The sequence below is a fragment of the Liolophura sinensis genome, chromosome 6 (genome assembly GCF_032854445.1).
Source record: "Liolophura sinensis isolate JHLJ2023 chromosome 6, CUHK_Ljap_v2, whole genome shotgun sequence".
In the NCBI taxonomy this organism is placed as follows: Eukaryota; Metazoa; Mollusca; class Polyplacophora; order Chitonida; family Chitonidae; genus Liolophura; species Liolophura sinensis.
Genome location: NC_088300.1, coordinates 64178501 through 64201991, shown reverse-complemented (window position 1 = coordinate 64201991; position 23491 = coordinate 64178501). Strand labels below are relative to the sequence as shown.

Sequence of the window (23491 nt, the reverse complement as noted above, 5' to 3'; positions counted from 1 at the left end):
CAGAAATGTTCGCGCATGTGTATCTAAATAAATCAGTAGATACAAAAGTACGTGTATCTACTACACTGTTTTCTAGAAACTACATTTTGCGACACATTATACGTGTCTTAAGTTCAATCAGCCTGTGTACTGAGAATACGCACTTTAAACAATACGGAAATGAATTATGCGATGATTTCACTTTTCTGTGTACATACATGTTGATACGCTGAAGATACCCTGAATGGGTGGATATCGTAGAAACATGGGACAAAGTCAAAATTTCTAGATCCTACCAGAAGTCCATTACCGAGAAGTATGCAACTTCCCTATAGCTAGCCTCCACGGCACTTTAAACTTTTCTTCGATCTCTAACAAATTATGTGACGTATCTGCGCCTAAATGTATTTTCTTTCTCACTTTTGCGCAGCAAACGTTAGAGAAACGGCTGATGCATGATGGGTTCCAAACGCAGTCGTGTTGAAATAGTCCCCAAAAATTACGACAATGGATAGAAGTATGCAACTTCCCCTATAGCTAGCCTCCACGTTAGCCTCTTTTGCGCAGCAAACGTTTGAAAAACGGCCGATTCATGATGGGTTCCAAACGCGGTCGTGTTGAAATAGCTCCCAAAAAATTACGACAATGGATAGTTTTGTAAAAGGACATTTTGGTAGTAATTGTTTCGTGTTGCTTGGAAATATAAACATACTCAATGTGTTCTTAACCGCATAGCAACAAATGATCAGCGAAATCGTAGTTTTTAAATACGAAGTTTCGGTTTCAAGATGTGGCCAGTTTTTGTAGCAGCCGTTTACAATTAGATTTCCATGATTCAGTTTACGATTTCCGCCCAAGAGGTTGGCATATTTCTCCACCAGGTGGCTCGACAGATGACGTAACATGTGCACTGTACCGTGGAGACCAGATATAGGCAAGTACTTCTAGGTAATGGACTACTGATCCTTCCGATAGGGGAAATTTTTCACAATACGTAATAAAGCCTATGAGCCGTGTAGCCTATCGGTCATACATATCTTCGCAATGACGACGCGTGGGTAAACTGGTAATAACGTATTACACAAGCAGTCCATAATAATCATGATCAGTCATGCCTGGACCCGAGTTGTCATTGCGCAGGCAAAGATACTCATATTTTTTCACTCTTTTAAGAGAAAGCAAACATAGATATTGACATTTGGTTTAACCAATCTTTTGTACTTCAGGAATGTCGTAATATCGTTTTCTATTCCTTTGCCAATAGGCCTACTTCCATATAGAAATTTACTTTTTCCGAACTATTTTATGTCCTTAAGTCATGTAAATTGGGCGTATTTCACATCATTTATAAATTTCAACATTTTTAGCCAAAGTAACCGCGTAAAATATATGCATTATACTGTGTACTGCCAATAGAAAAATGACTGGGTCTGTCAGCTCAACATGAGCCACATTCACAAAACTTGTACCTTTTTCTCCTTAAATGACGGAACTAATCACAGACAGTATATAAATAAATATATATATCTATACACAGTTTTAACAAGTAACCCATTTTTGTCCATCTTTGGAAGCCCATCAGTTTATTTGTGTAGATATCGGAATAAGCTCATGGCTTGATAAGATGGGTTTTCCTGTATACAAAGTACCCTTCCTTTTTGGAATTTTTGTTTAATTTGTTCTTCAATTTAAGCAATAGTTCAGCTGTATATTACATAGTATATAATACGAAACGCTTCAGTCATGACGTTGACAGCTGACGCCAGCAGTTCGGATTGCAGCTTCATAGCACATATGTTTATGGTCGCGGGAGCTCCAGCAAGTGACGATGACATAATGGGTATATATAGATCCAATGTAGTACATCACAACTACAGGCCTATAATTCGTTTGGCGGTTGGAAGACAGCAGTTTGGCTATTCTCTGGCGGCCGATCACATCGGAGCATGGTGAAACATGCGTGAGCCAGTGGTTTTTCTGCCTCATCAGGTATAAATATGGCACACTTCATTTGTCACTATAACCAGCAGACTGTATCAGACCTCGGGCTGGCCAAGATAAGCTCAAAATGCTGTACACCTCCTCCAACTCCAACTCACACATCACTTCACAGTCAACACTCACGCCAACTTTCGCCAAAGGCCATCTTCACAAGACATTCAGCTCTCATGAATTTTCCATCCGGAACGCAGCCGGAATACAGACTAATGCGTTTAATAGGCGCATCATCCAAACGGGTCTTTAATATAGCCGTAAAGGCGCAGTAAGATAACGAACATGATGATGAGAAGGGAGGAGAGTAGACTGATGAAGACGAGCCAACAGCTGCAGCAGTTCAGACGTCGCGCACGGTCTAAGTCCCCGTTCTTTGCCGACCGGTAGGACTGCAAACAAACGGAAAGAAACAATCATACAACTGCTAATAAACAATCATATAAAACTGCTTCGCGATGGAATAGACTTTACACATGACAGAAGAATCGCTTATTACAGTGGAATATTAACTTTTTGAGCCTTGCCTAAATGACAATAGCAGCTTGGTGGCATGTCATCACGGAATGCGCTCTTAGAGGCATATTCTGACAATGGAATGGGCGCTTGGTGGCATATCCCGATAATGGAATGCGCTCTTGGAGGCATATTCTGACAATGGAATGGGTGTTTGGTGGCATATCCCGATAATGGAATGCGCTCTTGGAGACATATTCTGACAATGGAATGGGCGCTTGGTGGCATATCCCGATAATGGAACGCATTTTCGAACGCGTCGTCTGTGTCATAACCTCACCAACCTAGTTTTATTAGGTTAACAGCATGTGCAAGAGGTAAGATCTATATAGATAAGCTGATTTATAGCTGTCGTGAAATATGCCATCGATCTGCCAATTGCTTTCAGGTCAGTGTCACAAAAGAGATGCGTGGGAGGCTTGAAAGCCAATAATAAGTTGAACTAACCGATTTATCCGCTTATGTGCATTGTAAAATGACTGTTGAATATTCTTGCCTAACAATATACGACTAACGACAGCTGCCACTCATTTACAAGTAAAATAAAGAACTGATAAGATATGGATATAAACCATCAGTGAGTTTGCTATATACACACTGCCTCAGTATGTGACATAAAAATACACGCATGGGTGGCACATCTTCACAATTAACATCTGTGGAAAACGGAAAAATCAATAAAGATAACCCTGCTTAACAAGTGAAATGAGCAGCGGAATGCCAATACACGCGGAGCGGAATTAAGTGGTCCACAATTAAGCTTATCCTTAGATACTGTCTTCATGAAATATTAGCTGGGGTATTAAAGCTTGGAATTTGCTTGAAGGGCCAGAGGTAAGACTTTGTAACACTTGTCTTTACAGCAGCATATTTTAAGAGCAGTAAAATCATCCATGGGAATTCTTCTCCAGGTTCTTTCCCCAGTTAGTTCAGTCTTTTGCGCATCATGCATGTAATAAATGTTTTGTAATCTAGAAATTCTTTCTTATTCGATAAGTTGCGAATTTTTTTTGCAATGAAAGCAAATAAGTTCATGTCACACACGTCACATATTTGAAAACCAGGTTATGTTTTCAGTGTGTAATTAAACAGACAGTAAAAATGTATTACAAAAATACACTTTCTTTACGCCTATAGCGTTACAACTGCTAAAGTCAAAGTGAAAGTAAAAGTCGAAACGCTGTACTCACCAGACAGGCTAGTATCATGGCCACGAGTCCGGTAGGCGGGAAGATGAAGACGGTAAGAACAGCGGATCTCCTCCAGTCAGAGATTTCTTCCTTAAGCGCCACGCCCTGTTCCACATCTTCGGGATCGGGTGGGCCACTCTGTGGGTATCGAGGAATGTCACCAGATAGATTAAGGGGGATAAGATGGACTGATATTCGAAACAACAACACTTTACATGCTTGCATATCAAAAGAAACAACAGCTTGGTTGGATGAAGTTTCCCAAGGTGGAATAGTAATGTAAATAGCAGAACTCAAGATACAATCACGATATGAAATCTGCAAAAACAACAGTTGAAAATATCGTGCATATATGTTTTAAGAACGACACCTTTGTGTTATGCACGGAGTAAAACACCTAGCCTTGGATGGCCATGTCGGCTTTTTTGTATTTGTTCTGGCGCTCGCATTGTCATGGCGAGGTCTTATTCACCCTAGTAGGATGCTTTGTTAAGTTTCAGAGAACAGTCGCTAACCAAACTCCCCCGACCTGCAGTCACGAGGCCCTGGAACCAGAATAACCAGCATCACAGCAGACAGAAGAAGCGGCCATTTTGGGAACTTGCAATCAGTGGAGAGGTTGAACTTACTCCGATATGAGTGGATCTTTAGCTTTGGGATGATTGTCAGCTAGGTATTTTTTTTCAGTCTAGTGCTCTACAACCCTAGGCGTTATAAAGGAATGACTTGACAGGCCGGGGAGTTTAATAATCAACTGATTTCGCCCAGAAAACTTTACGAAGCATGACTAGGACCCAGAACAAATATAAAAAGCATCCAGGGCTAAAAATAACATCATCAAATAAATTTAAAAAAAAAACATCACATTAAAATATGATTCAGAAAGCGGCTGTAATTATTGTACTGAAACATTTGCCTGGTTGCATGAAGAAACAAGCAGAATCTGTGACGGTATAAATCTGTTTGAAAATGTGTATTCTCGAATTTTTGATAAACAGAAACGAGAATGATATTACAAACGTTGTTATATTTGACAGACTGTGTCAGGAAAAATGCCAGTGGAAAAAAAAACGATTAAATATATTATTATTCATGAATGTCGGTTGTATTGAGCTTCATCCTAGCTGGATGGACCTAATTGCTATACAAAAATATTAATCTTCAAAGCACTGGAATAATTTGTGCCTCGACACTCGCCAGATCACAGATTGAATAAAATCAATAACATATACAGGGAGTGGTTTTGTTTCGCAAGAAAGCGCCATTATATTCAAATTTGACGACATGGTCTTGATTTGGAGAAGAATAAAATTTTGTCCCATGTAGCGACAAACGCACTGAATTGAACTTTACGAAAACAGACAATTATTAACTATCACAACGATGTCTAAAAAGAGATCAAGAGAAAATTATTGTATTTATTTATTTGATTGGTGTTTTACGCCGTACTCAAGAATATTTTACTTATACGACGGCGGCCAGCATTATGGTGGGAGGAAACCGGGCAGAACCCGGGGGAAACCCACGACCACCCGCAGGTTACTGACAGATCTTCCCACGTCCGGCCGGAGAGGAAGCCAGCATGAGCTGAACTTGAACTCACAGCGACCGCATTGGTGAGAGGCTCCTGGGTTATTACTCTGCGCTAGGGCGCTAACCAACTGAGCCACGGAGGCCCCCAAAATTATTGTACGCACAGACATTACATATCTTTTAGCAGGTTATATCCTGGAAAAAGAAAACGAAGACCCGTTTTACAACAGCTCTACGCATTTCTTTAGTCACTATGACTGAGCAAGAGCACCTGCTCACAGCATCCTACGCGTTATGTATAAAACATGTGAAATCTTAATACTTTCTGACTGTTTTACAAGAACATAAAATGCGAAGGAAACACTGAACCTTGATACATTCGATATAAAAGTTATATTCTGTGCTCTGAATATTCCGTATCTGAAAAAACTAAGACGGAGAAAGGCTATGGGGGAATTCGCAGAAAAGCATAAAACAAGCTTCATTTACAACAATAACCGCATCAGATAGGCTTTTGGTGGCGGGTTTTTCATGGGATGAAAGAGCTGTAATCCTATCCGGCACGCAAACAGCAAGACAAAAAAAAGGATTCCCTCGGCGCGAAAGAAGACCTTTAATGGCAAGACAAAACTTTTTTCCCCCTTTAGATTTCAGAACAGCTCTTTGCTAGATACTTTCAAAATTTTGCTCTGAGGTGAACGCCATTTACATGACAGCAGGCAGGCATTACAGCCTACTTTGGGCTGGACAAAACAACTTTCGCGCACTTTCACCATACAGAAGTCTTTTAATAACGCAGACTCACATAACTTGGGCTTTAAAAACAAATCATGAACTATATGATTTGAAATAACTGACAACGATTTTGGATCTAGGGGAATATGTCAAAGTTATAGTCTCTCATATTCCAAAAACTACACCGTACGTATATGTTCTGAGTATACGGCTATTACTGTGTGTACACTTAATACACCTCAAAAGACCATTCCCGCACACATCCATTAACAGCCGACTACCCCTGACGGCAAAACTGAAGGGAATTTCGTGTTATTACGAGTCCATGGGTCCCTGATCGTAACCGTCTTACCGCCGACATCCGGACAGTTAGTCAGTGTGCCGCTTGAGGGAGCTGGTCGGAATCGTCTGTCCACTATGTAATTACACATCTGTGGCCACCTTGGTACTGTACCCGTACATAAGTACGGTCAGGAAACCGAGTGTAGCCTGTAAGTGTCAGGAAATAACCATATGTCTCCCTACCTCAAATAAAACCTCGATGTTTTGACAAATCTGCCAAGACTAATTAACCCCATTATCTTGCAACGTTTTTATAATACAACATCCGAGTGATCTGACCTTTTATGACAACTATGACTAGTGTACAGGGCTATATTTTCCGTCAATGGTTCAGGTTTTTTCTATATGAAGACTTCATAAATGTTTCTTTGAAATATTACGTCGCTGTGGGAGGGCGGGATAGAGCATTTGAGGCATTGGGACAAACATGACTGATTCCCAGTCGTAAAAAGGCGCTGTTGTGCGCATTGAAATAAGCTCGTTCTGCTTTATTTATTGGGCCTTTTGATTGCCAAGCTGTCAAAGCTTTGGAAAGAAACGTCTCTACTGGCTCTGCTAATTGGAATAAATCCCTTCGGCACACAAAAACGCAAGAGACTGATCGTATTACCTAAATGAAGGTAGCGGGTATAGAGTTTATGCACGATATGACGATTACAGTGGTTGGACACGAAGTGTTACCCAATAGTTAATACCCTTTACAGGCGATATATGAGGGAAATATTATATTTCGCAAAGAAAATAAATTTGGACAAACAAAACATTCTCGCATTCAAACGCTACATGTTGGTGGCTAATGGTAATGCTGCAAACAAATCAACAGCAACAAATGTAGCCATGTTCATTGTGCATGTTGAAATACTCGACTCATCAACCAAAGAACAAAAATCAGTTCAAAACCAAACAGGGCGAACTCGTGGGAACGGGGAACTGCATTTATTTAATGGGATAAAATAAAAATCTCGTAATAATACATACAATTTCGTTTGTGAACGATCAAATTTACAGATTTATAATTGCAGGCTGGTATTTTTACCATATATACTCTCAAATCATAACAAAGCAATGTAGGTTTTTCGCATAGGGATACTTTGTTATGCATAACAACAGCTTTAATACCAGCACGCATATGTTAGTGGGGTGGGGGGGGGGGGGGGAATGAGACGTCACTATATTGACCAAAACAACAATGGTGAAAAGAGCCCCGTATAAAAGCGGGCCAATGAAAACATATATCACTTGGTCTTCGGCAAAGTGATCACGGATCAAAATTGAACTCTAATATGGCCAATCTGGGACGTGAATTCTCAGAGTTAGAGGACATATTGTGAAACTAAAATTTGGGCAAAAATACGATAAAAATTATAATAATAATCATAATAATCACATTCTCCACCTCGAAAATCGAATTTTAGTACTAGGTGGGTTAACACAGTCAGAGATATTGCAGGTCTACTCTGACGTATACCAGACGTCCAGCTGTTAGAAACATGGTACAAGATTCATATATACTGCCAAGAACATTGAATATCACCATGTCACCTCAGAATATGGCAAAATACTGAGGACTTTAAACTCCTCAATCGTTCAAACTTCAGCAAATTCATGAAGTTATGTAGTTGGTATTGTTTTAAAAGACGCGAAATACTTTTGCAGAAGTAGACAATACTCACAAAATTATTTGCATGGTTATTATATGCAGGGCTCTAAAACTGACTTAGGTCCCATCAGTCAGATTGTATATCACACAAGAGAGGCAGTCTGTGAAACATGGTGGGGGAAATAATGGTCGAGGTCAACACCCAGAACACTGTCATGACAACGCCGAAGCATGTTAAGCACTCTACAGCCAGTCCACGTGGTAATGAGGTAGTCGCCGTCACGTTACATACTACACACGTGTGATGGATCACCTGGAGTCAGGTCAACGCCAAAGCAATTTTAACGACGTCTCTTTGAAGATTTCAGTGCGCCCCTGAGTTGCAGCATCATCAATTTGGAGAAGAAAGGCTGATTACTGTGCATGAAGGTTCAAACCTTTACGACTAAACGAATGACATAAGGAAGTTTTTCTGCAATTTCCAAACGACAAAAAAGAAAATAAATAACCACAAGTGCCGATGATTTTACCTTGCTCGATAGCTTTAAATTCATGGATCCATACAAAAAATATTTTCCTTACAGTTTCCACATGTTACTATCGTTGTAAAAAATGCTACTTAAATCAACACCTGCCACATGTACGGATTACGCTAATAATCATTTTAAAACATGCGTCTTATCAAATCTTCAGGCGCATTCGTATGTGCTATTGGTGTTACTCACCACAACTGGCCATTTGTCGTACTGACACCGAATAGTGGGGAAAGCCTCGATCATGTTAGCATAGGTGTCAAAGCGGCGCAGGCTCCCCATCTGGCCAGAAAGCTGCGTTGAGCGGTCTGGGGGTTGGGAGAGCGCGCGTCTCGTACAACTATCTCAGCGGCCCGCACCCAGATACCCGACATAAGGAGGCGCCAAGACCGCAACAAGCATTTGCAGGAATTGAACGTTGATGAATGACCAAAAAATCTCAATCCATTCCTACTTGAAGGATAATGAAACAGATCGCATGCAAGTCTTAACAGAATATTGGATTTTTAAAATAATAATGAACAGCTCACCTGCCTGTCAGAGTGTCTATCGGTTCTAGCATGCGAGCAGGGTCGGCTGTAGAAATAACCTGACCTTCGCCAACTTGGGGGGCGCTGCCATCGAAAAGACCGCCTCTGACTGTTCGATCGCGGCATTGCCTTTGATGATTAGAAGTACAAATTGCTTCCTCTGTCCCCTGAAGCCCTAGTTTGTTTGCTGGATGACAAAATAGCACTTTTAATATCCTCCAGTCTTGTCACCGGGGGCTGTGCTGATGGTTCAGGATGCAGTGGCAGAGCTGCCTGAAATCCTCCGCATGCCTTAATACAACTTTGCCAAGCCGATGACCATATGGCAAAGCTCAGGGCAAATGGGCACAGTTCTTAATACCTTGTTCAGGATGGTCCAAGTTTCACTCTCCACTTTTCGGCACACTTGCCATCAGCCAATACATTGACTGTTCGGTCTGTGTGCCTGGAAGACGGCTCCCAAGTGGGTGTTTAGCTTTTCTAGTCCCAGTGTGAGACTCGGCTGCAGAATTCCCTCAGCAGGAATCAAATGGCACTTTTTATCCGAGCATTGACCGTCTACTGACTTGTTGATAACCCCAAATGATACGCGGTACATCGGAACACCGCCGTCTAATGAGACAGGCATAATTTGCCTCCCCGGCGGAACAAGACTTCCACGGCCCTACTTTTCAAACACCATCCGTCGTCAATGTCTTCAAGTGAATTGAAAGCGAATATAAATGGCAGACGCGGCTTGGAAAGCGCGATGCTTTCGATACAGAAATGGTCGTTGAATCGATATAAGATAACCCATTCCGTCAGGGTACTAATAAAATTCTTGTGCAATCTTATCGCGAAGCATTAAACGTGTGGAAGGTAAGAGAAATGGAAAAAGAGAAGAACAGCCGTGGCAAAGTGCTCTATTAAGAGTCCCTAAACCCCTGGGCATGCGGTTAATGATATATGTATCGCCGTCTTCAGTCGACGATCTCGCTTCCCCTACGGCGTTCTTATAGGACGGTTGTTAAGCTCCGCTTGTATTTGCTGCTTGTCGGTGGCCTGTCCGGGCAAGGACGTGGTTCCTGGAGGGCTGCCGTACCAAATAACAGGCTGAAACTTCCATACATCGCCCAACATTCCAATGATCAACTCGTAGCAGACGGGGAAATAAATTACAAATGTATACCTACGGAGGCACTACACTTTTTTTTCTTCTTCTGATAACACACGAATTGCGTGCGAGCTCTGTCTATGTCTATACCTCGGTAACAGATTACCTGATTAACACAGTCGATTCCAACTCCTTGTTATTCAGATTCCATAAAAAAGTGTTAATCAATGCTGAAGCGCGAGAAAGTTTGAGTGCAAATCTTTTCTTCTGTGGGTTGTAAATTTCTATCCCAAAGAAAATTACCCTACTGCAAATTTTTCCAAGTATTTTATCACACTGAGAAATTATTTCCATTGTGGCTCGTGCACGAAGGTCTAAGGCTTAAGGCGCATTGTCTGATAGTTCCACGTTTGAAAGAAATTGTTTCACTAAATTTAGAATTTCCACGAGATATATTCTCAACCGATACTCTGTTGACACCTCATGTTAATTACATCCACTTACCTTGTGGTATGACTTTTAGAAAATCCTACACAACCGTATGGTTAATTTTAGTTTTGGGTGTAAATATTATTGCTCTTTTACAGATTGGTTTTTCACTTTCTTTGTAGACGTTATATATTGTTTCAAATATATTACTTCTTTATGTGAACCTTATACCTATAATTGACACTCGTCCTGGATTTTTGATGTGGAATAATTGTATTGAATCATTCACATATTACTTAGCTAAATGTGGATAATGACACAGACTCTGCAATGTCTCTTCCACCTCACAATACATTCTCTCATCTGCCATTCCATGATATTCCCTACATAACACCTACTTCATCGTCAATTGCTTCGTCTACCGTCCCAACATATAATCTTGATATTATTGACTAGGCGTGCTTCAATCCAATTGAACTGAATGACTGTGATGAATCTAAAACATATATTGATTACAACGAACATGACACTGCCTATTGAGATAATTTAGACTCTCACCTGTCCAACTACTATAGCCGTAAAAGTTTTACTCAACGCCTAGAATACCTCGATTATGACAATCAAAATCAATTTTCAGCCTTTCATTTAAATGTGCGTAGCTTAGCTAAAAATTTGGACAAAATTACAAGCTTTATCCATACTCTCAGTCTTAACTTTTTCACCACCTTGTATTTTCGGAAAGTTGGCTTAGCACATTAACCGAATGCTCATATTCCTTGCCAAGCTACACTTTATATTCTGCCTCCCGAGATAAACGGAAGGGAAGAGGCGTTGCACTCTATGTTAATAGCTCTTTTTGAGTCGTGCAAAATACGCTATGATCCTTCTTTTCCTGATGAAGATTGTGGATATGAGTCTTTATTTGTGGAGATTGTTGCTCCGTCAGAGGTCTATGTTGTTGGAATATTTATCGCCTTTCAGGTAAAAACGTGTGTCTTTTTAATAAAAAACTAAACACAGTCCTTCGTAATATACCCGCAAACAAAAATGTATCATCTTAGGTGACTTCAACACAGACTTATTCAAGTGTGACAGCCATTTACCATCAAAAGATTTTTTAAACTAATGAAGTGTCATTACCTTTTCCCGTCCATTACAAAACCTACTCGAGTATGTTCTCGCTCTGCTACCCTTATAGATAACATCTTTACAAACTTGCATGCTCCACGCAATTTCTCCATTATATTTTTAACAGATATATCTGACCACTTCCCTATATCCAATATCTTCTCGACTAATGCTTTTTAGAAAGAAACATCAACTTACTCTTTTCGAAAAAAGACTCCAGAACAAGTCAAACTGTTTAGAGAAAAAATGCTCAGAATATAGACTGGCATGACGTTCTATCATCTGATAGTGTTAATGAGGCTTTATCCTGTTTTACTGGGAAATTATCAACAGCTTATGACAAAAGCTTCCCTGTCGTGACCACAGGCAGCCCATAGAAATACATGTATACTCGCAAACCTTGGGTCACACGAGGTATTTTACAGTCTGTATTCGAGAAGAACAAACTTTATCGCAAGTATTTAAAATCTACTGGTATATCTACTTCCATTAATTTTTAGGAAGTACAGGAAAAAACTGAGCAACTTGGTCCGTTTTTCGCGAAAGGATTAAGTCGAAAAAAAAAATGATCAAAATCACAATATCAAAGGAACCTGCAAAGTGGTGAATGATCTAATGGGACGTGCAAGAACATGCATAATGTTTTAGTATTGGTGGGTTATCTGTTTCAGACAAAAGTGTCATTTCCAATAGATTTAATGACCTTTTTCGAATATTCCTTCCAGCCTTGATGCTAAGATACCCCCAAGCTCTAAACATTTTTCAGATTTTCTAGGTGAGCCTGTAGAGGAAAACTTTCAATTTTTTCCTGTCTCGCCCAGTCTTGTTGAAACCGTTATACAGTCTAAAGCCATTAGCTCCAGGCTTAGATGACATTTGCATGCCTGATCTCAGACTTGTTGCAAAAGATATTTCAACTCCCCTTGCACATGTAGTTAATTTGTCCCTTATGTTGGCTTGCATGCCGTCTTCGATGAAATCTGCAAAAATGACTCCCATCTTTAAATGTGGTGACGCCAATGACATCACAAACTATAGTCCTATCTCGGTATTACCTAGTCTGAGTAAAATAATGGAAAAAATAATTTTAAGCATGATCAATGATTTTCTGACAGCCAATGACATCACTGCGCCCAACCAATTTGATCCTAGAACTGGGCACCTACTACCCACGCGGAGTGCCCTCTATCTCTATACAACTACGTCGTAGCTGTCAAAGACGTGTCTATCCTTGACCTGTCAAAAGCTTTTGATACTATCGACCACAACATCCTTCTACAAAAACTCGAATACTATGGGTTTCGAGCTCACAGCCCTCAACTGTTCGAGAGCTATCTATCTGGGCGATTCCTACCAGTTCACTTTGAATGAAATATGTCAAGACCATAAGGTAGATTGTGGTCTTCTCAAGGGCTCAATTCTCGGTCCTAGATTATTTTTATTGTACATTAATGACATCACAGCATCATCAGATATTTTGGATTTTACATTATTTGCTGATGATACCAGTGTCTGCACTAATGCGCCTACAAGCGCCGAGGCTGTATCCACTATGTCTGTAGAGTTGCATAAAATATTCGATTGGCTAACAGCTAACCGCTTGTCCCTTAATAGTAGTAAAACAAAATGCATGCATGTAAATGTATCCAAAAATAAGGCACTTCCGCCACCGTTGTATCTGCGTTGAAACAGCCTGCCTGCAAGAACACAAGTTATCGGGGGTTTATTTTAATTTAAGGCTGTCTTGGACATCACATATTAACTTTATTAGTAAAAAAAGTATCCAGATATATTGGCATCATCACATTCGGACAAATGTCAACAACAAACACTGCTTATTTTGTACTACTCTCTGATATTCCCTTATCTTTCCTATGCAAATGTTTTATGGGGCAACGCATGCATGAGTCATCTCCATCACTTAGCAATTCTTCAGAAACGCATCACTCGCCTCATCACTTTCTCTCAAAGATGTGATCATGCGGCTCCAATATTTAAGAACCTCAAAATCCTCCCACTTGCACAAATACACAGATACTCATCCTTCCTACTCGGACATAAATTCATTCAACAAACAGTCTCTCTTCCTCACAAATTTACACAGCTGTTCAAAAGACAGTCTGACGTTCACAATTACCCAACCAATTCGTATTCTTTCAATCTCCATTTACCTTTTCGAACTTCAAATCTATCCACACATTTCATCAGATCATCAGCCCCAAGGGAGTGGAATAAACTTCTTCCAAACCTCAGAGTAATCAAGGTCAAGTCTATATTAAAATCCAGGTCAAAAGGTTTTTTAATTAACAATATTTAATCCATATTAGTCATAATCTAGGAGACATAAGGTCTTACACAAAATATTATTCACACTATTGTGATATAAACACTTAGGTGTTTATATTGCTCCATTTCTATGTGAGTTTTTTCTAAGTAACTTCGCTTTTGTTGATACAATTATTCACTAATTATCGCTCCTCACCAAGCATACATCATTCTTCTTTGATAATAAGGAATCAGGGATAGAACGAGTCCCTCAGACTTTATTCCCGCCATTTACGTGATATGTCATTGTACGTTTGCGTGATATGTCATTATGCGTATGGTGAATAAACATTCAATTCAATTAAAAAAAAAATAGAAAGGGTTACTCAGATAGGGAAACATGGTCAAGTCGCGTCATGCCTGAGACTTTATGTGATTGTATGTGAAATGTGATTTCAGTTTGATTAATTATAGACCAGTGACGTTTAGTTAATTGCAGTTAACATCACTGCAGTTTTTTTCCCTAATTCAGCTTAAAAACAAAACAAAACAAAAACAAAAAAAAAACAGGAGAAAACTGGTTTATGTGTACAGGAGTGGACTATGACGTTAACCAAATAAGATTGCTATGAAGAAATGTATATTAACCCTTTTTCTTTCACAGAGTCGCCCATATTCAGCTGTCCGTAAAATCAGTCATATTCACAACCAAAATTGCCTTCAGTCAGTGATACGTAACAATGAAGATCTACACACTGACACGTTGAACGTCCATGGTATTACAAAGAAAATGCAGTTAGAATACTTTTTCTAATTCGTAATGTTAAAATCCATTAGCTTAGTTTCGACACCAAAAACCGATTGCCTCGGGTGACGTCATAATTATTCAAAAGCAAGTTGCATGCTGGACAATGGGCGTGGAGCGTAATTTGTTTTACAATCGTTGAACCCACGCCACTGTGTCTGCGAAACGACTACATGGTTTTAATTTCCTCACATTCATCTCTAAATCCACACCGCCGTGAGATCATATACTATAAGAAATAAAATAACATTTATTTATAAAGATTATGTCGTATTAAAGCGTTTAAACGATTTCAAATATGGCAATGTCAGTAACAGGGCTTAATTTATTTATTTATTTGATTGATGTTTTACGCCGTACTCAAGAATACTTCACTTATACGACGGCGGCCAGCATTATCGTGGGTGAAAACCGGGCACAGCCCGGAGAAAACCCACGACCATCCGCAGGTTGCTGGAAGAGACGTACGGCCGGAGAGGAAGCCAGCATGAGCTGGACTTGAACTCACAGCGACCGCATTGGTGAGAGGCTCATGGGTCATTACGCTGCGCTAGCGCGCTAACCGACTGAGCCACGGAGGCCCCAACAGGGTTTAAAGTTAAGTCGATAACAGTTTAGGTAACTGGTGTCGCCCTCCGTCAAAATATGTTTCGGAGCTCCGCCCAATATCCAGCATGCCATTGTTTTTTTTAATAATTGTGAAGTCACACGAGGCAGTGGATTTTTGCCATCGAAACCGACTTTAATATTACGAGTTAAAAAAAGTGTTCTAGCTTTCAACATATGTAGAGCGTGGCACTGGTTAAAGGCAATTTTGGTAGCGAATATGACTGGTTTTACAGGGAGCTAAATTAGCAAGTGTGACTGATTTTACAGAGAGCTGAATTAGCGAGTATGACTGATTTTACAGAGAGCTGAACATAAGCGACTCCCTAAAAGAAATAGTCTATAACTCCATACGCATGTAGTGATGAAGTACGCAAGCTGTGATGAAGTAAAACTGAGTGAAACTGTTTCTTCTTCTTGATCATACCTTCATATCGGCGAGTATTGGTGCAAAATGTACGCCAGTATTACTGAGGTGATCTGGGGATCGCGTACTGCTCTGTCTGGAGGCGCTGTGGGTACCGTTAGACGGGGTGCGTGTGGAGAGGTTCCAAATGTCAGGGCTGCTGGGCGCACTAAGCAACAAGGTCTCTGAATCACAGAACGGTCCTGTGGCAACAAATGAAAACGGTGAAAGAAAAAATCAGATGAGACAAAATGTAAATGTGACCTAACTTCTTTAATAGACAGTGGATGTTATTGCCTTGCTATTCAGGAGAGGGTTATCATTATTTTTGGGGTTTGAAACTCTTTTGCTTTATTTTGCATACGCTACTTCTACTTCCGGGAAGCTTTGCTCGGAGCAATTCGGCCAAGCTTAAAGCGTGCGGTGGTCTACTTGATTGGATGCAATCTTCTCCCTTCAGGGCTTTGTCCAATTCCCCTCCTCTCCTCCCACTATGAACCTTTATAGCCGTCATTCAATTATAAATGTTTGAAATCGTACCAGTTTAATAAATAAAAAAGCATCAAATCCATAACAAAAAATCGAGAGCGAAAGATAACGTAAAAAACACAACACTAAAATCTTGAACGAGCGTTTTGTGCAACAGTTCCTTAAAGGTATGCTACTGCGCTGTTTTAGCACCTAATAGGTTTCAGAACTCAAAACTCGTTGAATAAACGCTATAATCAGAAAACATTTAGGATAGTACATACGATATACAGACTGTTAAAGTGAACATAAAATCAGCCATTAAAGCTGAATTAATTAATAACGTAGTATTCCAGGAATGTTCTAAAAATATTTTTAAAATTCTACACCGCTCATCAACAAAATAAATAACAAACAATCGTCAGTACCGAGCCACTCATTTAGTGAGGCCATTTTGCCGTGTTATAGCTATCTAGAGTGACGTCACAAAACCTAAGCGCTCTCCCGTAATATCGGTATTAAGTAATGTGTCAATAAGAAAATACAATCAAAAACACCTAACCAGAGTATCAGCTCTGTTCCGTTTTCAAGGGACTGATGTTTCTTTTAGTCTGGCGTTCAGTTTTAGGGCAATGTTCGTGGACACAAGCGCCATGTTTTAGCGGCCCTGCTTGTCCTCGTCCTACATAGGTGTAGGCATTTGGCCTGGCTGGCTGTACGGCTTCAGGGAATTTACCGAACATAGCAGGATCTTCTGACTGATAACAGACTCTTTCATTCAGATTTTGGAAAGATATTTTCGTTACAAATCTGACTTTGTCAATAAAAAATAATGCAAAGTCAGAATTTTTCTTCAAGCTATGACTCTCCAGAGGCGGTTTTCTTGCCAGCTCACCCTCACAAATTACTGCAGTATCCTGTCCAACATGTACGCATTGTGAACTAATCGTAAAATCAAATCTATTGCATCGATATCTGTTTATTTACTATAAGAAACCACCCTGACAATCGAGAGCTAATGGGGTTTTTGACGTGACAGCCAATTATCACGTGATACTTTCAGTGCTTTCAGTGATTGGTCAAGTCCATAAGTGATTCTCCAGCATGGCTACTCGGAGTGAATTGTTCGTCATATCCCCCGTGCTGAACCTCATCTTCTCTGCTTTCAAAACTTTATAGATTATTTTACACATTTTTCTCTGATAAATGTGTCCTATATCATTTATCATTTTTTCTGTGTATATATAGTGACAGACTTTATGTTCACTTTAACTGAAGAAATCAAGAAAAAGCAGAATAAAATCTAGCAGACAGACATTGAGCTTAACCCCGGGGATAGGGGATGTATACGCATCGTATAGAATAAAATCAACACTATTATATATCAACAGTTATAATCAATGCGCAGGTGAGGTACAACTTTTTTTTAAATTAACGACAGCTAAACCCGTGAAACCCTTAATAAACCAGGATTCTGCTGGTGGACCAATAAGGCCTGATCACTTTGCATTGTTTTAATGTTATTGAATCTTAATTGTGATGACAACACAGCATTTTGAGTAATTATTAGTATATTCTAGACCAGTGAGTCTAATAATTGCAATTCACATCAATGCATTTTTTAAAAAACTAATTCTGCTTAAGCCACGTTGCTGTGGGGGTGGGGGTGGTGGGTGTAATTTACTACTATTTATGCATTTAGATGCACAGTTAAAATAAAATCTTAACTGAGGTAAATTGACAAGAGACTGGGTTTCACCGGTTACGTGTGATCATTTGCCAACTATCTCACTGTTGTCGCTGATCTGGTTTTTCTCTCTATGCTGTACTTCTTAATTACATCATCTATTTAGGAAGGGCATCATCTGAGAAGCAATTTGAAAATAGTATTTTGGGAGATCATATTTAATAACTGTTATGTATTAAGAGAAACATGTTTCATTAATTGAGAGATTCTGTAGTTTCTTAGTATTATAAATGATCGAAACATTATCATCCCAAACTTGGTACCCTCACGCAGATATAAGTAAAGCAAAGAAGCCTATTTGTTTATTTATTTTGATTACTGTTACACTCATCAACTTTTCACTTGATACAATGACGACCATTGGTGAAAGAGACGTTAATGCCCGGAGAAAACCACCGATATTTGGTAAGTTACTGGCGAAACTTCAAACGTGTCTTTAGTACAGACATGAACGTCAAACTGATTCAAAACGAATGGAGGACTGCGCAAACCGTTCCACGGGCACCATCGATTGCTTATTGTCACCAAGGTCCCTTGAACGAGAGGGCGATCAATAGAAATTCCCTGCCCAAAACCGGAATGGGACCCGTGCCCCAAATATTTGTACAAAACATATGTATACCGTCATGGTAGAATCCCTTTTGTAGTTCTTGTCAGTTTAAAGGTTTAGGTGAAACTGGCATTGAAGGAGCAACTAGAACGCCGTACTTTCTATATTTCGACATTTATATTAAGGGTACATGAACTGTTTAAAGCATTTAAACTTATCTGACACTGCAATAGTGTGGCAAAATACATGTAACTGGCAAAATAACATACTTCTCTGTGAATTATCATTCACAGGGGTAACGATGTAGGGGTCTACTCTACTTACCGGGTCTGTTTTTTACTTTTGTAAGGGTGCCTTATTTTGGGTGTAGGATGCTCCACTGGCTTACATTTACCACATGCACACTATACCTTTTGTCACCTGTAAAGGCCTTAGGGCTAATTGGTGTACATGTACCTATTATAGTCTATCTTTTGACAAGAGGTCGTGAAGGTCACTACGGCTTCCTTTTCTTGAATTTGAAGCAGAGTTTATATTCTTGGAGTCTTTATTGTCAACTTTTAAATCATTAAATGCAAAGTGGAGTGTATGGCTCACGGGTATGCATATATGCACGATGTACAGGTAAGGTTTTACAGGTCTGAGCGCAGCCAGGTGTGTACAATGCGCCCCCGGGGGACATGCATGAGTAACAGTGGTGAAGCTAGCTATTCCAAAGCGGGTGACACACAGTAGTTCCCGCTCTATTGATCCTGTACTGCAACTGGTGCTGTAAGCAAAGGGGTCAGAGTAGGGACAGGCAACATACATACGTATACTACGACATGACATCGTAGATTTTGGCAACAACGCAAACTGGATTTTTACAGGAAACCTAAAGTGTAAATCGACGATCTATATATTCAGGAGAAATTGACCTATACCTGTCCCCATAGGACTATCGGGAGCTTTATTTATTTATTTGATTTATTTATTTGATTGGTGTTTTACGGCATACTCAAGAATATTTCATGTATACGACAACGGCCAACATTATGATGGGTGGAAACCGGGCAAAGTCCGGTGGAAAACCGCGACCACGCATACGCAAGTTGCTGTCTGACCTTCCCACCTGAGGGATATAAGGAACTTCGTAGCGCCATCATGGGCCACATTGTTACGATGCTGTAAGTAGTTACAGACAGTTTGATTACTACATTAACTACACCAGCAAATCTGTAATATCTTGTCCACCGTACAATCATGTGGATTTAGTGTATATTAAAGATAGCAGTACGTATATTTGAGCCTACACTGTGCTTATGAAGAAGACTTGTCTATATATTTACATAGAAATAGAGTCACCATGTAATTGTATACCTGCGCATATAAGTATCGCGTTACATCGGGAGACGAGATTGAGTTGGATCATGGAGGCATATCAACACACTTCCGTGGAGTGCACTCGAAATTCTGTGTATCTCATTGAAATGCAAGGCACACATCAAACACAAAGCCTGTGAATACCGCAGTTCATGTTTGTGTGCTTGCGGAACAGGGTTCAGCTGCAGTAGTTGTGTACAGAAAAGCACAGGTGTCTGGTTAAAATAATGAACTGCATATTCATGTGACGTAATGAATTGAATTGTAAAGCAACACACGGTCTTAGCTCAATGCTATTCTTATATATAATTTGTCTAGACGGATTTTTTTTTGTTTGTTTGTTTAGCTTTAGGCATTACAGAGATGCATTTCACCGTTTTCTGTGAAGTTTGAGTGCAGTCTACATGTGTATGTCTATGCGTATCAGTATGCTGTTTATAGTTCATGCACGTTACCTTCGGTTTCGGCCTCCTTATGTCGCCGCTCCATAGTCCGATAACCTGTTGTGAACTGCGACATGCTTTTTGCCTCTCCGATTCTCTTACTTGCCGTACCACTCAGCTGTGTCTAGCTTTGAACTTGCATCGACGGTCGGCTAAACACGGCAAATTTCGTCCGCACTATATATAACCCTGTTACCGGCCTCTGCTTGCCTGGAGTGACGCAGTTCTGAACCAGACATGTAACTGTAACGGGTCACATCACACAAGCAAACCTCTAAAGCCGGCTCCGATCGGTGGCATGGTGCACTTACAAAGTTGGGAGGGGTGGAGTTTTTTCATCCGTGACAATACCACAGCCCCCACCCCACCTCATCACCAGGGTGCAGGCGTCGATCTAAACCCCATTCGCCGGTTGTCCAATACTTTTAAAAGGAAAACAAAAACTGAATCAAAGAAGTCCCGCAGGAATATTCCTATACCAGGCTTGTCACAAACTTAACTGAGAATAAAATGAACCTCACCTAAGCCGATTTGTGCTACCTTGAGAATCAAGGCGTCTTATTGGTATATACGTATTGAATAAAGGGCACTCTATCCGGTTAAAAAACCCTGACAATTAATTAGGAAGAAATTCCCATCAGATTGTTATGTCACATATTTAAGGTTTGAAGGAGTAATGTCTTTAATAACGGTAAAGATAAAGTGGGTGTGCTAGACGTAAAATCAATACATGTAGTCAGATTTAAACCCACAGAGAAGTGATTGCTTTCATCGTCAAATAGAACTGCTATCTCAAAGTTTCCAATCAGTGACAGGGAGCGTCAGATAAATGCATGGGAATAGAATATGACATTTACGTCGATATGAAATCGCAGCAATTTAGCACAAACATAAGCAGGAAAGAACAATTTTGTATGCATGCTTAATATGACACTAGAGCCTCACACCATCTTGACAAGACTCATTCTATCTTTGTCATTCGGAAAGAAGATTAAAAATAATATAAATGTAAAAAAAAATGAGACAGGATGAAACTCACACTGATTCAGCGACTAATCGGTAAAGTAGGAAGGACTGATGATTTCAGCGGTCCTATAAAAACAGATATGGAGAACAGCTAGGTGAGACCCAAGGTGAGTGTATAATCTGCATGTCGTCTATATAGGAATACCGTTTTGCTATTTTTCTGCTCAATATCTTTTCCATTTTCAACACCCTTTCAATATACAGGCTACTAAGATCTATTCATAAGTGAACGATTTGAAATAGTCTGATACATTATAATTTGCGGAGTTATTTCGAAATGCCGTAAGTTAATTTTGATGCTTGAAGTCAAACAGTATTATTACACAAGTTTTTTTTAGATTCATTTGACTACCATTTAGAACAAAGTGGAACTTGCACATAAAAGGATACAGAATGGACTCTGACTAGCTGACAGGAGATAGGATTTCCTTGGTTAATTCCTGCAGTCTCAGTCACGCTGGAAAAAATATACAGTAGGCCTACCTAAAATTCAGCTTAGAGAAAGCTTAGCCTGGGCTCCCGATATAACACCAGCAAGTCAGTGACGATTATGTTTCCACCTTAACTTTGTAAGTCAAAGTTACGCTTGAAAAAAACGACGTCCAAAGAGGAGGAATTTTTTTTCGTAAACTGTAAAACAAAATCAACAAGGCACTGCGTGAACAGTTTGTCAGATTAAGTGAAAAGAGAAAAACCTTACTCACACATGCGACATACAATTTGATTAAACGAGTTGTCGTATGCAACTTGTCGAAACAGATTAGTACTTGTATAGACCTACTCTAATCCATCCAGTTTATACGATACTGCAATTGTATAGGACAGTTTACACACGTATATGGTGGTGGTTTAATTAACCTGCAACTTCCGCTAGGGGGGGGGGGGGGGGGGGGGGGGGGGCAACCCACGTCTTCCGATTCTATTAAAACCGCGCTCTCCGTAGGATCACTAAGTTGCTGAAGTCGTGGTCTAGATGGCCACTATCAGCCATCATACACAATACTATTTTGAACTTTGCATGCAAGTTCATACGAAAAATCGCGCTGTATTGGAACGGTTTTTAACGGGGCTGAAATACAACATATCGCACTATACTGGAACGGTATCTAGATTCGCACAGCAGTGGAGCACAACAGGTTCAAATACATCAGATACGCACCGCAGTCGAGCACAGTAGATGAAGGCTCCAGAGTAGCACAACAGTCGAGCACACCAGGTATCTCTAGACACGCTCGACCAACAGTTGAGCACTACAGACTCAAACTTCCACAATCGCATATCAGCCGAGCACAGTCTCAATACTCCAGATGCACACAACAGTCGAGCACAGCAGTCTAACCACTCGGGACACACACAACAGTCGAGCACGGCAGTTTAACCACTTCAGACACACACAACAGCAGAGCACAGCAGTCTTACCACTCCAGCAACACACAACAGTCGAGCACAGCAGTCTTACCACTCCAGCCACACACAACAGCCGAGTACAGCAGTCTTACCACTCCACCCACACACAACAGCAGAGCACAACAGTTTAACCAATCCATACACAACAGTCGAACACAGCAGTCTTACTACTCCAGCAACATACAACAGTTGAACACGACAGTCTAACCACTCCAGCGACATACAACAGCCGAGCACAACAGTCTAATCATCCCCGCCACACACAACACTCGAGCATATCAGTCTAACCACTCCAGCCACCCACAACGGCCGAGCACAGCAGCCGAACCACTCCAGACACACAGCCGAGCACAGCAGTCTAACCACTCCAGCCACACACAACAGTCGAGTACAGCAGTCTAACCACTCCAGCCACACACAACAGTCGAGCACCGCAGTCTTACCACTCCAGCCACACACAACAGCCGAGTACAGCAGTCTTACCACTCCAGCCACACACAACAGCCGAGCACAGCAGTTTAACCAATCCATACACAACAGTCGAACCCAGCAGTCTTATCACTCCAGCCACATACAACAGTCGAACACGACAGTCTAACCACTCCAGCGACATACAACAGCCGAGCACAACAGTCTAATCACTCCAGCCACACACAACACTCGAGCATAGAGGGCTAACCACTTCAGATACACACAACAGCCGAGCACAGCAGTCTCACCACTCCAGCCACACACAACAGCCAAGCACAGCAGTCTTACCACTCCACACACAACAGCCGAGAACAGCAGTCCTACCACTCCAGCCA

The 23491-nt window shown here is 40.5% G+C and overlaps 1 protein-coding gene across 1 annotated transcript; it reads right to left on the bottom strand.

Annotated features, from left to right (window-relative positions):
• Positions 1 to 1312: 1312 nt before the first annotated feature.
• On the bottom strand, positions 1313 to 20355 carry LOC135469243 (uncharacterized). The gene is made up of 4 exons (XM_064747840.1): positions 20265 to 20355; positions 15704 to 15885; positions 3678 to 3815; positions 1313 to 2363 (listed from the first exon to the last, which is right to left on the bottom strand). Exons 1-4 carry the CDS (start codon positions 20326 to 20328, stop codon positions 2205 to 2207), a joined length of 543 nt encoding a protein of 180 aa, XP_064603910.1. The 5' UTR covers positions 20329 to 20355; the 3' UTR covers positions 1313 to 2204.
• Positions 20356 to 23491: the final 3136 nt, after the last annotated feature.

Coding starts and splice junctions, on each gene's coding strand:
- LOC135469243 (XM_064747840.1), bottom strand. CDS start 20,328: ATGTCGCAGTTCACAACAGGTTATCGGACTATGGAGCGGCGACATAAG. Junction 3,816..15,703: donor CAATACTCGCCGATATGAAG/GTATGATCAAGA, acceptor CGATACCCACAG/AGTGGCCCACCCGATCCCGA. Junction 2,364..3,677: donor CCATGATACTAGCCTGTCTG/GTGAGTACAGCG, acceptor GTTTGTTTGCAG/TCCTACCGGTCGGCAAAGAA.